Source organism: Coenobita brevimanus, chromosome 8 (assembly GCF_032717465.1).
Source record: "Coenobita brevimanus isolate Jiangsu-jjx chromosome 8, ASM3271746v2, whole genome shotgun sequence".
Classification (NCBI taxonomy): Eukaryota; Metazoa; Arthropoda; class Malacostraca; order Decapoda; family Coenobitidae; genus Coenobita; species Coenobita brevimanus.
Genome location: NC_136961.1, coordinates 42894867 through 42911733, shown reverse-complemented (window position 1 = coordinate 42911733; position 16867 = coordinate 42894867). Strand labels below are relative to the sequence as shown.

At 39.5% G+C, this 16867-nt stretch overlaps 1 protein-coding gene across 1 annotated transcript in view; it reads right to left on the bottom strand.

Moving 5' to 3' along the window:
* Window positions 1-8192: 8192 nt before the first annotated feature.
* Window positions 8193-16867, bottom strand: part of Utx (Utx histone demethylase) — a 33312-nt gene continuing 24637 nt past the window's right edge. The window contains exons 7-10 of the mRNA XM_080276973.1: window positions 15991-16201; window positions 14316-14448; window positions 11667-11828; window positions 8193-11310 (exon numbers count right to left, since the gene is read on the bottom strand). Of these exons, the coding sequence (XP_080133099.1) occupies window positions 11236-11310; window positions 11667-11828; window positions 14316-14448; window positions 15991-16201 (581 nt within the window). The 3' untranslated portion in view covers window positions 8193-11235. The remainder of the gene's footprint in view (window positions 11311-11666; window positions 11829-14315; window positions 14449-15990; window positions 16202-16867) is intronic.

Here is a 16867-nt window from a genome sequence, read left to right as displayed (position 1 = left end):
CTTCTCTCGAATTCCTGAACTTTAATCTTCTGAATTCTCTTCTCAATGGCTTTGACTATCCAATTATTCTCGGACTAAATACTATACATCTGTGCTGTTTACTTATCCCTTAATTCTACTGATTATGAAATATTTTTCGATTATATACAGTACCTCATTTCTAAGATGGAACACATCACTTTCTCCTTTCCCTGGAATCACAATTCTATGTGATTTCAATGTTTACCACCAACTTTGGCTCTCTTCTCATTTCATTGATCCACCTGGTGAACAAGCCTACATCCTTTCTATCCTTAATGACATAGTACAGCTCGTACAACACCCTACCTGTATCCCTGACCTCCTTGGAGAGATTCCAACACACCTGACCTCTTCCTTACAACCAATCCTCCTGCTTACACTGTTAATCTTTTCTCTCTGTTAAGCCCCTCTAATCACAACCTTATCACCTTAACCTGTTCTATCACTCCAGTTCTGCCTGTGGACCCTTCCATGATGCAGTGGCTGTCACTTTGGAGGCCCTCAGGCAGTACTTTGATTTTTCCTGAAATGATTATTGTTTCTATGACCGAGGGCCAGCAGAGTGCACCTTGCAAATTATGATGTTATTCTCTCAGGGATGGAAACATACATTCCTATCTCTTCTCCTGTGACTTAAAAAAAAAAAAAAAAAAAAAAAAACTTGGTTTAATCACACCTGTTCTAATGCTGTCCACAAGGAGAGGGCCTACAAAAGACACTGGAGCCAACCCACTCCTGAATCTTATCTCTTTTATGTTTCTGCCTGGAACTGTGCTAGGTCTGTTCTTTGCTCTGCAAAAAATATTTTCATTTGTATTAAATGCTCCGAACTCTCCAACTCAAGTCTTCCAGTTCCTTCTGGCACCTTGCCAAAAACCTTTCTAGCAACTTTACCTTATCATCCTTCCGATGGCTCTGTGGCTATTTCTTCTACTGATAGAGAAGAGCTCTTCACTCAGACTTTTTCTTCCAACTCCACCTCAGATGATTCCGGTACTGTTCCTCCATCACCTTCCCCCTCTAACTTCCTCATGGCTGAGTTTAGTATGTCTTCAACCGATGTATTTCCTGCCATCACTGGCCTCAATACTAGCAAGGCATATAGGCCTGATGAGGTTCCCCCTGCTGTCCTCAAGACCTGTGCTTCTTTGCTTATGCCCTGCCTAGGTAAACTCTTTCACCTGTGCCTGTCAACTTATATCTTTTCATCTTGCTGGAAGTTTGCTCTCATTCAGCCTGTCCAAAAGAAGGTGACCATTCCCAGCCCTTTACTACTGCCCAACTGCTTTGATATCCTGTATTTCAAAAGTTTTTGAATTCACTTGAGGGAGAAAAAAAAAAAAAAAAAAAAAAAAAAATCCAATAATAAACCTTTCCGATTGTCAGTATGAGTTCCAGCAGGGTCATTCCACTAGTGATCTTCTCACCTACCATTTATCCTCCTGGTCCTCCACCTTTTTGGGATATTGGGACATTGGCAAAAGCTTTGCCACTGCACTTGGCATCTCAAAGACTTTCAATTAAGTCTGGCACAAATCTTTAACTTGCAAACTGTCCTCTTAATGATTTCAATTGAGTCTGGCACGAATCTTTAACTTGCAAACTGCCCTCTTACAGTTTCTAACCTTCTATCTGTGCCTCATCTATAGCTTCCTTTCTGGTCATTCCATTGCTGCTGTTGTAAACAGCCACTGTTCTTCTCCAAGAGCGATTAATGGTGATGTTCCTCAGGGCTCTGTCCTATCACCAACTCTCTTTCTTTAATTCATCAATAACCTAAGCTGTACATTTAACTCGTACATTTAACTCTATCCACTCATACACTGATGTCTCCACTCTTCACCTTTCTAACTGCTTCTCACAGTGTCCACATTAGCAGTTACTTCAACAAACATGCAATGAGGCTATGGCATACCTAATGTCTGACTTAGCTCATTTCTTTGAATGGGGTAAAAATAATCTTGCTTTTAATGCATCAGAAACTCAGTTCTTAAATCTTTCAACCCATCAAAATCTGCCCCAGGAGTACCCTTGAATTTTAACAATATCCAACTCAATCCTGCATTATCTTCAAACATACTTAGGGTTCCATTCTGGAAATAATCAACAATACAGCATAAGTATAAAACGTTTCCAACTCACCTAAACAAGTATGGTACTGAATTCACTTTATATCTCAAAACGTACTGCCAATACCTGTAATTATGTTGTCACCCTTGAGTTATGGAAGCAAAAATTTGATACTATTGACTGGACTTGGGTATAAAAAAAATTGGAATCATTAAAGTGAAATACAGTACTGTTAACTGGAACATTCTGTGAGAGAGACCATTACTTTTGTCTGTCCACATATGCAGGCACATTTTTGTTGCCTGACCACACTTGTTGATCTGATGATGGAGACAGGTTAGAATTGGGTTGTTGCTGTTGTGCTACGGTTTGAGACTTACAGGCAGAAACAAACCTTGATTCATGACTGACCTCTAAATTATCATTTGCTTATACAGTCTTAGACGAAATTCAATTGTTTTATATGTATGGGACTATTTTCACTTCTAATGACTGTTACAATCCCATTTTTTTTCAAGTAGTCACCAATTATCCTTATAAGATTGCCATGATTTCCTATGAAGTCTCAGCAGTCTCCAATGCAAGCCTACTGTTATTTGCCTATTCCAAGATGGCCTCTGAACTTAGTCACTCTATGGTGTGTCAGAATCATTGATTGAATAGTACTGTAGTATGGTGTTGGAGTAAGCATTAATTGAAATCCAGGGAAGTGAAATAATTACTGTACATCAAACACACAACACACATATTCATTATTTAAAAAAAAAAAAAAAAAAAAAAAAAAAAAAAAAAAATCTTTCCTCAAACAATAAAAAGAAAAAAAAAAAAAAAAATCTCTTTCCTATCTACAGTATTAATGGAAAAACTGAAAAAGACAAACTTCAAAAATGCAGCTGAAGGACCAAAGCTACAGGTAGTGACAGAGAAAAGTATGCTATCAGGCTGCCAAGCAGGGATGCAAAGAGAAAAGGCCATGACACAGATGGAGTACGGCAGGGAAGGAGGCAAGGAGACAGGAAGGCTGGCAGCACTCAAGTATGGAGGAAAGGAGGAGGGGAGAGAGGCAGCTACCAGGGAGGAAATGAGGTTGGCAAAGACAGCTATGAAGGGGTGAGGCAGGAGGGAGGCAAGTATGGAGGGAGAGTTAAGAATATGCCAATAGGCAGGAATAAAGTGAGGCTGGGAGCGAAGGAGTGAGGCCAGAAGTTGCTAGAGATATAGGTGTGGCAAGCAAAAGTGAGTGATGGGTGAGAAAGATTCAAAATGGAGGGTTAAGTTGATAAATGATATGTGGAAGATGTGACTAACCTTTTCCTTGGATGTCCAGATCATAAGAATAAATCTCTGGAGGTGTTCAGACTACTACACAGGATGTCTTGCTTTGATGTCTTTGGTACATGATACAGTATCAAGTTACCCTGTAGAACAAAGGAAAGTGGCATATGGATTAGATCTTATTCATAAGCTGGTGATGGTAGGTGGTGGTGGTGGTGAAAAGAAATTTGTGGTGGCTGAAAAGCCATCCATATGAATGGGAGATGATGTGCAGAGAGACAGCATCTCAATATGAATAAACTGAATGACAGAGATGATGGATGGGTTTATGAATGAATGGATTCATTACTAGATATAACGTGTTGCAGGTTAAACAGTTTTATTAAATTGTACAGGTTGAGAGGCCGATGACACTAAGTGCATGGACTGGAGATGAATAGGTGATATGAAAGAAGAATGAACGGGAAGAAAGTGTTGCTCTGTTCCTGTACAAGAGAATGAAAAGTGCTAAAGCACCACATTTAAATAAGTGTGTTGACCCAAGGCTTCTGTAGTGTGAGTGTAGGATAGGTATAGATACTTGTTTTCTTATGTGGGTATATTCACCTATAAACAAAGATGCAGGGGAAAGGGATGGAAGCAGACAAGGTTTTTAGCAACTAGCTACATTCTTTGATCACAACATAATTCACCTGGAACTGAAGGGATGATGAAAATGAATAGAAAGCAATAAACTGAAATGGCAAATTAAAGGCTCCGCAAAAGTTCTATCTATCTACCTATTGCCAGAAGCCTTAATCCCGTAAGGGGTGGCGACAAACAAATCGCCTCCATGTAGCCCTGTCTACCGCCATTTCACTAACCTGCTCCCAACTCACACACTCCTCTCTCAGATACCTCTCCACTCCAACCCTCCATCTCATCCTGGGCCTCCCCTTCCCCCCCCCTCCACCTCGCTTACATACACTTGCCTCATTGGTCTCGCTCTCCATCCTCTCCACATGGCCAAACCACCTCAATGTGTTTCTCCTAACACTTTCTATCACATCCACACCACAACGCTCCTTCACTTCCTAATTTGTCAGTTTGTCTCTCCAAGTAACTCCACATGCTCCTCTCAAATATGCAAAATCAGTTAATGGATTATTAGTAGCTTCACACTACTTCACAGTACTGTATTAACAAAAAATCTAAATTAAACTGAAAGTGTATACACGATGGGCGGAATCAGTTTTGGAAGAGAAAAAACTTACAGAACCTGAAGAAAACTAAGAAACTGCTGAAAGTTATTGGTTTAAGATACTGTATCATAAACAGAAGATACCAGTACAGTAATCCGAATGTGAAAGTAAGTGGAGGAAGGATCATACAGAGGAACTTTGGAATGACTTCAAAATGGAAAATAACAAAAGCAGTTGAAGCATTACGGTGGTTAAAAAGAGGTAATGCAAGGTTTAACAATGATACAGATATAGTTTTGAAAGAAAAAGTAGACACATGGAGTGTACGATGTTTCAGAGAAATGTACCGAGACACAAGAGAGAGAAGGAAGGAGAAATATTGGAGCCTGAAAAAGTGGCCATGAAGTGATGGTTGATGAATATGGTGGAAAAATATGTGATCAGTTTAGGAATGGTAAATACTGTAATATGAGGCAGTGAAGGAAGCCTGAGATTAAAAGTTAAGAAAAAGGTGGGAGTTCAGAGGGTGGAATTCAGTGTGTCAAAGGAGATGTGGCTGAAAGGAAAGTATGTCTTGGCTCTCTGACAGCAACATTCATGAAGAAAAGGCAACATCTACTTGTTAAGGCATGAGCAGGGGTGGTGGTAGACCAAAGGAGGAGAAGCACAGCAATTAATAAACTGAAGTTGCATACGGTAACTGGTGTGGATGTCATTTGTGGAGAAATGTTGATGCATGAGGTGATGAGGCAGACACCATATTGAAGTGTGTGCTGACTGGAAAGGGATATAGGAAGAGTTCAAGAATAATGGATAAACTCAGTTATTGTTCCATGGAAGAGTGTGAAGAATCACAAAGAAATTAGTTTATTAAGCAAACAAGGAAAGGTGTATGGTATGTTACCTAAGAGAGGGTGTATGCCATAACTGAAGAAAATCTGTAAAGAAGAGGTTGGTCTGAGAGAAGGTAGGGAGTGTTGTGCACAGATCAGATATTTACAAGAAAGACATTAGCTGAAACTATATTGCAAATAATAAGTTGTATGCTGTATTCAAGGATTTGAAAAAAGACTTCTGACAGGGTGGATCTGAAGGATTTATGGCGTGTTTTTGGCAAATGTATACATTGGAGTTTGGTGAAGCCTCTTGGTATGAGGGTTGTCCCGATTTCATAACGATTCCTTTTATGTTCCTTATATGGAAAAAAGTCATTAATTCATTAGCACATGATGTTCCAAACTGCAATGAGAATTTGAAGCTGGTTTGGTGAACTGCTCAGGGGATAGTTCGCGTTGAGGGTGATGGTTCAGCTGCGGGGAATGTAGCGGGGTTACAGGGTACATCCAAAACCCGGCTATATACTGTAGATGCCGACAAAGTTGCCCGATCGAGGATTCGTTGATAAGGTTTTGAGATTTCATTTCATTGTAAAGACTCTCAATTCCACTTTAATTGCTTATAAGTGAGTCCTCGGATGAATCATATTAAGAGACTTATGACAATTTTAACTGGGTTCGTACGCCGACTATTTGCCACATAAATGGTAACAGCAAATTTCAACACAAAACAGAAGCATACCCACACCTACAATACAATAATAGAAAATGACCTAGAAATTACATCCATCTACAATATAATAAAGGAAATGCCACAAACAATGAATCTGTGACCACCAACAGCCTCACTAGTCCTCGGCCGTGATTTAAACCGCCTTTTTCTGAAAACATAATCATTTAGAAAACAGTAATAGCTTTTAACAAAGCAGTCATGCGATAAATGGAACCGAAAATAACAACACAGCACAAACTTGAGCTTAAACATGAGCAAAAATAGGCTTACCTCCCCCGCTGTCGCCCACATCACACTCCCTCTTCCGTGGCCAGAGAGTCTCTGAGGTGACGTGGAGGGAAAACGGATTCAGATGCTTCGAAAACTGACGAACTCCGCTCTCGCATTTTCGTACAGTCCGATATTCCCCACTGTTATAGTTTGAACCCATTGGTTCATATAATCGCCTTGCTTGGCTGATTTTCGAAACACTTCGGTGGAAGTTATATAGACATTAAGAACCGTTATCGAAAGCTTCTTGAGTTTTTTTAACCCTAAAAAAAAAAAAAAAAAAGTACGTAAATAGAGCAATAAGAGAAACCAGTTCCTTAACCCCGTCAATACGATGGTAAGTCTAGCATATTTTTGTTATCGCCAATTTCTCAGCTTTAAGGAGACACCTGACGTGAACTCATCATCCGGACCTCCATTCCCACCCTAGGGCAGGGTGATACATAAAAAATACTTATCCCCTCGACTAATAAAGATTTACTTTAATACACGTACTCCTCTCCACTCACCTCTGTATCTGTAGCTACAGCTTAATCCTGGAGGGAGTGGTCACCTCTCTCTCTTCCATGTTCCCTCTCCCATCATCATCATCATCATCCGGACCTCCTTTCCCACCCTAGTGCAGGGTGAGATACAGCAACGTCCAGACAGCCCAAGTTTGCCCAGTCCAATGGGCCACACTTCCATTCACTCATCATTCAAGCCCCCAGATTCCTGGCTCTAATATGCCCAAAAACTTTCACCACATTCTGTAGCTTCACATAAACGTATCAGAAAGTCAACCTCACACCACTCAAATCACCAGCCTTCTTCATCCCGTCTTCCTCACCCCCTCTTTCCCTCCACTTCACTCCTCTCTCTCTCCATTTACTCCACCTGGCCTAAGCTTCTCAGGGTACTTGTGACACTATTTAACACATCCATATTATGTACCAGCCACAAAACACAATTCTAAAGTATTCAAAATCATTCACCCAGTCAACTTGACCTGGATTTGCATCTCTACCCAGTCAACAGCAGCACCATAGTAGGCTCCACATCTCCCCATTATTTGGTTACCACCCAGCATTGTAAATGGTTTCCTGGGTTACAGGTAACCATTAGGCTTGTCACTTTGTGTAGAGTCACCTTTGAAAGTAGCCAACACTACACCAAGTGAGTGGATGATGGTCGCCACCACCTACCACTGATGAACACGTTATTTCTGTAAACAGTAAAAACATTAACACCCAATTCCACTTTACCCCTTCAAGATGTAGGACCAAAGGCTAGGATATTGAAGTCACAAATTTCTATCTATCTATTGCCAGACGCCATAATCCCTTAAGGGGTGGTCATTTGACTGGGTTATTTGTTTTACGGGAAGGGGCACTAACCCTCCACCAACCCATTTGTTATCACGTGGGGAGCATGTATGATCTGGTTATATGATTACTACCCAGCGTTGTTAATGGTTTCTTGGCTTACAGGAAACCATTTGGCTTGTAACTCAATGTAAAGCCACCTGCAAAGGAAAGAAAAGCAATAAAAGGAGACAGGAAAGATGGGAGAAATAGGAAGAGAGGAGGGCTGGCAAGAAAAAGAATGATAAGGGCTAAGGGAAAAGTAGGCAGCACTACATCGAATGAGTGGATGATGGTCGCCACCACCTACCACACACTTAAGGGCATATAATCAACCTACTCCCTTGGGCAATTTATGCTGTTTAAAGGCTCCTCTCTAGGGGATCACATCTGTAGAAGGCCATCATTCGGGCAGACATTCTGGCCCCAAAACAAGATGTGTAAATGACAATAATGCTCCCAGTTGGTTAGGCTTTATTAGCGGACTTACTCTGTACAGTACTGGACATAAGGACAACACAGATCCCTGATAAAGGTGTGAGTGGAGGAACTTACATTAGCTTATTAGAATATCGTCCCACACTGCCCTCTTTAACCAAATTCAAAGCACAGTGAGTCTTACACCAAATGAATTACTGAATCTAGCAGTACATAAGATAATTACTGGGTGACTAACGATTATTTACTACACACAAATATCACTCCACTTACACCTTATTAACTATGTCCATTATAAAGAAAAAAAATCCTACTCCCATAATTGTACAAATGGAGACACTCATCAAATCTGTGATCCATGAAAACTTAAGACAGTGGGTTCAGGGAATTCTATACATTACATACAAATAGAAAACTCCATACATATTAAATAACATAAATAAACTTAACTGTAGGGAATTCAGTGATGGACTTACAAAAACTTCTGAAATATCCATATGATATCAACATGTATATAATTTGTGTACTGCATAGATAAAAATAATAGATGATATCTTTTGGGGAAGAGACAGTTATGATAAAGAGTATGTTTCATTAGGGTGGCTCAGAAATGTTAAACATTATAATATAAATCGGTGCAAAAAGGACAGCGAGGACTAGACACTTCTCAAGCAATTCTGAGGTAATTCATTTATAAACTCAATTGTATTCTGTATATTTATTTAAATTTATAAGCAACTGCAATGAAAAACTTTAGCCTGACACCTAATTTATCAAAATCTTCATTATTCACAAGACCATTTACAGTTTACTTATATGGTGACATGTGAGGTACTTAGACATTTGTAAATCTGAGCTACACTAATGTCCCACGAGTAATACTGAAGACAAACTAGAATGTGTCACATGAAATCTGTACAAGACACTATATTCAGTATGTGAGTCTGGATGAATCATTTGAGAGATGTGGAGAGGAAGATGGAAACTGAAACACTGAACATTTCATGATAGACTGTGAGTTCTGTCTAAAACAAGTGAGTCAGAAAGAATAATTTATTGGCCTCACAATCCACCATGCACAGCTCAATATTCAGCTCTTGGTGCACAGCCTTCTGATACAGATATATTTAACTCATTAGGTACCAAAGTGTTCACATGAAATTCCAAGGGTATCGAGGTGTCAGCCTGGTACAATCAGGGAATAAACTGCCTTCCTACTTTTGTCTGAAAATTAATTAAAACTAGCCAAACCTAACCAAGTCTTAACTGGGCTAATACATGTCTAAAATGTTTAAACTTTTCTGCGGTGTATTCACCAAACTTCAGAAGATAATAAATTCCCAGACTATACCCATAGCTACTTGGTATCTACTGGGTTAAGAGATCTCAGCTCAGAGCTCATGGCTTATTCAGCCTTCCACACTGCTTGGTAGTCATATGGACTTGTGGTCAACAGCACTGGCAGAAAAAATCTATGGTGTGGAACAACCTTCCTTAGGCACGCCCATTTCAGGTACAATTTGTTGAGCATTCAGTTCAGCTTACTTGTTCCTCCATGTTCAAAATGCTCTTTGGAGGGCCTTACTGCTCACCATTTCCACCTGACATGAGCCTCAGTTGATAATATAAGATTTGTTTTTTCATAAGCAATCTGGTGGGAACTAAGTAAACACTCGAGTCAGTGAAAAAAAAAAAATTATAAAGAATCATTCTTTACTAAAACCTACTTTTGGCCTAAACCAAATTATAAATTTCACAATTCAGGATATTTTATTCATATTCTCAAATTCAATAAAAGTATAAAACAAACAAAAATTATCTGCAATAAATAACAATAATCAACAACACTTAACACAAAAGAAAATGGTTTTACAAAAATATACTGCACAACATCAGTCTTATATAAATAGCCTACTTAACTGGTAAGTTTAGAGATTGTTAACACTGGACCTCTTGTTTGGATCATAGTCTTCAAATGAGTGAAGGGGAGCAGAGACCTCTAAAATATCATAAATCAAAACTGCTAAGTTAGCCTGTCCTTCTCTGCCTGCCATCCTTCCTCCCAGACACTACAGGACGGACAAGTTGGGTTAGAAGGTTTCACAGGCAACTTTCCTCCAGCGTAATTAACTCAGTCATTCAGCAGAAAATATATGTATCCATACTGAAAACTGCTGATCACAAATCACCCAGAACACCATGTGGAAAGATCTATGACAGGTAAGCTCCAAGTGAGAATGTCAGAGTGATAAGATTTTGTGGCAGTTGAGATTATCACAAGATAAAAACACTCACTTCTTGTGGCAGTGATGTGAAACTATTTTTTTTTTTTTTTTTTTTTTTTTATGTACACACACCTGTAAGACTACAACTAGGGCCAGTCCATTCAGCTGGTAACTTGGAAGGAGAACATAATGCGTAGGCAAGGCTAATAAATTAAGACTGGGTAGTACCATCAACCACACGCAATATCTACTACCCCAACTACAGCTAAGTTAACGCTGGCTGCTCACCAATCTTGGCAATCACTATGTTATGCGAGGGGAAAAAAAAAAAAAAAAAAAAATCCTGAAACTCAAAGCCCATCAGACTGAAACAGTTCTATTCTTTTCCATATCACACTATACATATGCATACAACAATGCATTTGCCCATAATCCTTGAGTTTTATGAGATCATTATGCCTGGCAGAGTGGCAGCTACAGTTTCTTAAACTTAGCGATATATTCTCTTTCAAATCACTCATGTGTCCAGGCAGCATTTTCATAATGCCCATTTTCACTGCAATAACTTCCATGCTTGTTTGTAATAATGCGGCCACCATGACTATGCCAAGTCATTACATAAAAGGCCTCTGGAAGGTGCCTGGCAGTGTTGGTAAACTTATACATAACTTAGGCTACTTGCAATGAATCAGTCACTGTAAATCACTGCAATTCACTAACGCACTGTCTCTTGGTAAACGTGACACTTCCGGAGTAATTCACTTGTATATTACGGTACATGTGGCTAGAAACCGCCCCACGTCAAAATGAACACAATGGGGTGACCACTAGAGCGGAGTTAGGTCATGTAAGGGGAGTTGGTGTTGTGGAGGTAGGTGGTGGCGTTGGTACTTGCCCCGGTAAAGACTGCCCTTGAACCTGCAAAACCAAAATTGGTATGAGAATATCACAGGTCACACAACACAACACCACACACAAAAATGACATCATGCTTCCTCTTAAGGAATACCTATGATGAGGTTTGCCATGGTACAGCTATGTTTTCTATGGGTTGGAAGCTTAGCCTAGTGACAAAACCAGCTAATTACTTCAACAGCTGCTGGAAGCTGAATAGAAGTAAATAAGAGCCTCAGTTTTGACGTTACTGTTCACATCTGGCTCAGTTTCCTAATTTATGAGTAATAATTGCATAACTAGTCATCAATTACGCTTATATCTTCCCACCATACGTGACCTCTCATACACAAGGTTCAGGCAAAGTTGAGCATACTAACCGAATGGAGGACAAAGTTATCATAAACCTGGCAGAGGTCATTCAGATGGTACTCCTCCAAGACAACAAAACCCTCAAGGCGCGGTGCCTGGCGACGGGCACAGTCCACACAGTGGACTACATGCCTTCGCTCCTGCTCCTTGACAAACAGCATGTTGAACACCTGCAAAGTATAAGAAAATAATATACATCTACACTGTCAACTTCATCAATCAATTTTCTGTCTTAACATTATGGTTAAAAAAAGAAGTAACATTTAAATCTGCATCAGTTTCAATCTAACACTACTGCAGTAAAGTTGTTTACATAATTTATAATATTTACAATTGACTATTATCTAGATCATGCTTTATCTGCAAGTTTCTCTTCCCCATTAGCTCCAGACCTCCCAGGACCTCACTCTCATCTTAAATGTTAGGACCAACTTGCCTAGCCCCAGGTTCCTACGCTCCTCATGGGGCGATATAGGATTGGATGATGAATGGATGGAACTAATATCTATAGGTAAAGACACGAAAAGAAACTTTTTTTTTCTTTTTTTTTTTTAAATAACAGAACGGAGGAAGGAAAAACAAATGGAGAAAAAAAATAATCCATACACCAGATTACTGGTGTCCTCTGTTCATAAAATGTCTGTAACAGTTAGACTTGAACAGTTGTAGGTTCAAATTTGGAGGAAAACAACTCTGGGGAAGCGAGTTCCAGAGAGATGCAGTTCGGGGAATGAAAGAATTCTGATAGGCAGAAGTTCTGCAATATGGTTGAGTGACATTCCAGTCATGAGCGCTACCAGATGCCCGTGTAGCACGAGGGAAGGCATGGAGAGGTGGCACCATGGACGCAACTTCATCTGAGCATTTGCCAAAAAAATATCTGTAAAATAATGCAAGGGAGGCAACATTCCTTCTTACTTGCAGGGGAGGTAGTTTATATGTAATGGCAGGGTTGTTAATGATTCTAACAGCTTTATTCTGAATTTTGTCTAGTTGTCTTAATGCAACCTCTCCACAACCATTCCACAAGGGTGAGCAATATTCAAGCTGAGAGCGCACATGACTCTTATAAACTATAGCTAACTGCTCATCGGCGAAGAAGTTACGGACTCTGTACAATAATCCAAGTTTCTTTGAGGCGGTTTTAGCAAGTGATCTGACATGAGAGGTCCAGCTGAGGGCACTGTTAAGTGAGACACCAAGAATTTCAATACTTTTGGAGATGGGAACATTAGTAGCACTGAAGGTAATGTACGAATCTGGCAATATCTGTCTATTAGTAAACTGTATATATTTAGTTTTACTAGCATTAAAAGAGACAAGGTTGTTTTGTCCCCATTCACTGATTGTAGATAGATCTTGATTTATGGAGATGGCTGTATTGAGCTGAGAGGTAGAGATATTAGACTTTGTAAATGGATGTCTGAGTGTGAATGAACTATGTAGTGTTGAGTCATCTGCATATGAGTGAATGGGATTGTGAGTGACAGATAAGAGATCATTAATATGAACCAGAAATAGGGTTGGCGCCAGAACTGATCCCTGCGGCACGCCGGCGTTAATTGAGTGGAAATTCGAATATACATCATCTACTTTTACTCTTATTTTCCTGTCACTAAGATAAGAAGAAATCAAAGGAACAAAAGACGTTAGTCCATGGCAAGGGAGTTTGGACAGCAGGGAACGGTGCCATACTCTGTCGAAAGCTTTAGAGATATCAAGAGCTACTGCATGAGTTTCTCCAAAAAGATCAATTGATTGATGGATGGTATGAGTTAAGAGATTGAGTATGTCAATGGTGGATCTTTCGTGGCGAAAACCGTATTGTCTATCATTAATTAAGTTGTTGGATTCAAGATGTTTAACAATATGCTTATTAATTAAAGTTTCAAATACCTTACCAAGAGAAGATGTGATAGCTATTGGTCTGTAATTGGAGGGGTCAGACGAACTTCCTTTCTTCGGAACTGGGTGGATATTGGCTTCTTTCCATGAATTTGGGAATAAAGAAGCACGTATGCATAGTCTAAATAATTTAGCTAGGACAGAGGCAAGTTCAGGGGAACACTTTTTCAAAACAATTGGCGGAATTCCATCTGGACCTGGAGCTTTGTTGGTAGGTAAATTGTCTAGGATGGATTTTACAAATCTTGTCTGCAAGATAAATCAATAAAATGCAGTTCTGTAGAAGGCGACTGCTGTAAGGTATATTCAGTCTACTTTATTTTTATACCTTTAGTAGATATCTCAGTTCATGAAGACTGAATCTAACCCCTTCAGTAGAAAAGGTCTCCCCTATGGTAAAATTATCTTGAGGTAGGACAAACAATGTTCTCTGAGTGAAGGGTTTAAGGTTTGTGGATTGACACCGTCCATGAACTTATGGAAAACTTACGGCAATCAAGCAGCCAAACAGTTAATATGCCACTGTACCCAGAAACACATTTAAGCATGCATGTTTTATGAATGAATCCCTATGATTTGTACTGCAGTTTACTGGAGACACGGCACTAGTGATCGACTGGCAAAAATCTGTATAAAGAAGCTTCCTTACATTAAAACTGGTTTTGATCACTCACATAATGAGGATTCACTGTACTTTGTACGGTATTGTAAGATCTTCAAAATTTAAAAGATACAACCATTCTTCAGCTTACCTCAATTTCACAAACACCACAATAATGTGATGCATCTGTTCTAGTGCGCCCATGGAACTTTGTCTCTAATCCACACATCTTGACAAAATCTAGCGACAAGCAGGCTTGCCGTAGAGAACGCATCAGGCAGCCCCTGAAAATGAAGTACAGCATTTAGATAGTCTTACAAAAGTAGTTAAACATCATTTATCCCCCTTTGCTGATAAATGTGTACCATAATACTGTATTAATTCAGTGGACTGACATACAGTAGTTGGTTGTTACTAAAAACCATTCACTGTAGCCATATTATATATATATATATATATATATATATATATATATACAGTATATATATATATATATATATATATATACAGTATATATATATATCAGCCGTGGCTCAGTGGGTTAGAGCGCTCCACTCTGACCGAAGGGTCGGAGGATCGAATCCACTCAAGGGTCATTGGTAGACATCAGGAAGGGCATCCGGTCATAAAATGCTACACGCCCCAGTCCAAAAGTCCTCTACCCAGAGGCAATGCCTTAGCCCTTCAGGGATACCTGGCGTAAAACCAAATTATTCATATATATATATATATATATATATATATATATATATATATATATATATATATATTTATACAGTATATAATTTTTTTTTTTAATACAAATAATTCTGGCCCAGTCTCGCCTTCCCATTTCTTATTAAAACTCTTCCTTTAATAAACATTTAACATACACAGTATGTTTAAATATTTAGTCAACTTTACACATCAGCTAGCCTGACTAAGTCACAGCATAATACAGAATAAAAGCAACATGTGATAATAGTAATAAAGCGTATTTCCCCCTCAACAAAGTCTGATAAGCACTTAAAAAATGTTCTTTGTAATGTATTTACACTGGTATTCAGCCGAATTAATCAGAGTAAAATAATCTGCAACTTATACGGCATGTGGTAGGTGAGGGCAATCACCATCTGCTCACTCAATATATAATGCTGCTCTCAGGTTACTGCCCTGTCCTCCCTTCCTCTTCTGTCTTTCTTTCATTTCTCTTCCTTCTGTCTATGGGTGACTCTACACTGACTGATAAGCCAAATGGTTTCCTGAACAATAGGAAACCATTTACTATGCCAGGTGGTAACCATAAAACCAAACTAGGGCACCCGGTGATTTAATGGGTAATTAGGGCGCTCCGGCTGGACTGTAAGCTGTATAGGTTTATATCCAAGGGGTGGCTGGGGTTTACTGCTCACGTAATGCCACTCAGGGATGAGTGAAGCTGGTCACCCATCTTATGTAGGACCAACTTGCCTAGCCCCAGGCTCCTATGCTCCTCATGGGATAACACAGGATTAGATGATGTAAATATTTAACTCAACGAGTTTCTTTTGCAAAGCTACTCATGCAGGCATTTTCCAGCTGTAGCTGTGATACAATAACCTTGGGAGAGATTGACAACTTGTATCATACTTTTAACAATAGATATCATGCATGAAAATTTCTGTGGGGAATATTTTGTTGCTGTCACAGCACACTTCCTTGGTTATCCTTATATCAGAGATCAGGAAGACTTGTAATGCCAGTCTTTTACTGTGCCTGACACTAAATACTGTATTCAGTACTGGCTTATGAACCATGTGTGCCATCAAGGACTTAGCAGGAATAAAAACTATTAATTTCATACATACTTGATTGATTCAAAGAGCTTAGGATCCGACACTTTGATGTTCCTTGCTAAATTCCATGACAAGTGGACAAGGGGAACAATGGACTTGAAGCTGTGTAACTTGTTCCATTCGTATCGCTCCAGAGCGAGGTTGTATTGTCGTGCTGTCAGTGGTCCCACATTCCAGGCAATGTTGTTGCACCAACCCACAGCTTGAACCCAGTGAACACAACCTGTTAAAAGACAACCATTAATGTCAAGCTACATTATACAGAATCGTTCGTTTAGGCTCCAACATGCTTGCATGCATTGACCCTGGTCACCTACTGACAGCTCTCCATGCTGTTTTATCTCTGAAAGCCTCCCTACTCAGTCCCTTATCCCTGAGGTCATGCTTATAACCTCGTCCCAGGTCCTCTTCAGTCTACCTCTAACAACCCTACCCTAACATTAACAATTCTCACTTTCTGTACCCAACTGTTATCTTCCATCCTCTCCACATGCCCAAACCATCTCAATCTATCGCTCCTCATCACAACACCAATACACAACAGTCCATAAACCAGAAAGTTTACACCAGTCATACTAAAGTAACCTTCAGTCATACAGCCAACAGAGATACACTAATCGCAAACAGCACTCGCACTGCTTAACTACCCTTAGACATTCTGGATGGTAGTACACTAGCCTCAGGTCCCTACACCACATAATGAGAACAAAAGACTGTTACAATTTCCCTTATACTCAGCAAACTATACATATAACTAAATAAATCCAGTGCATCTCCATGACTGATGACAGATTTCAGGTAAGTCATGACTATTAAGCACACAGTCAAGCCACTAGTCTAACAGCTATATAAGTAACCAAAATGTCATACTTGTTGGAAAATAACCTAT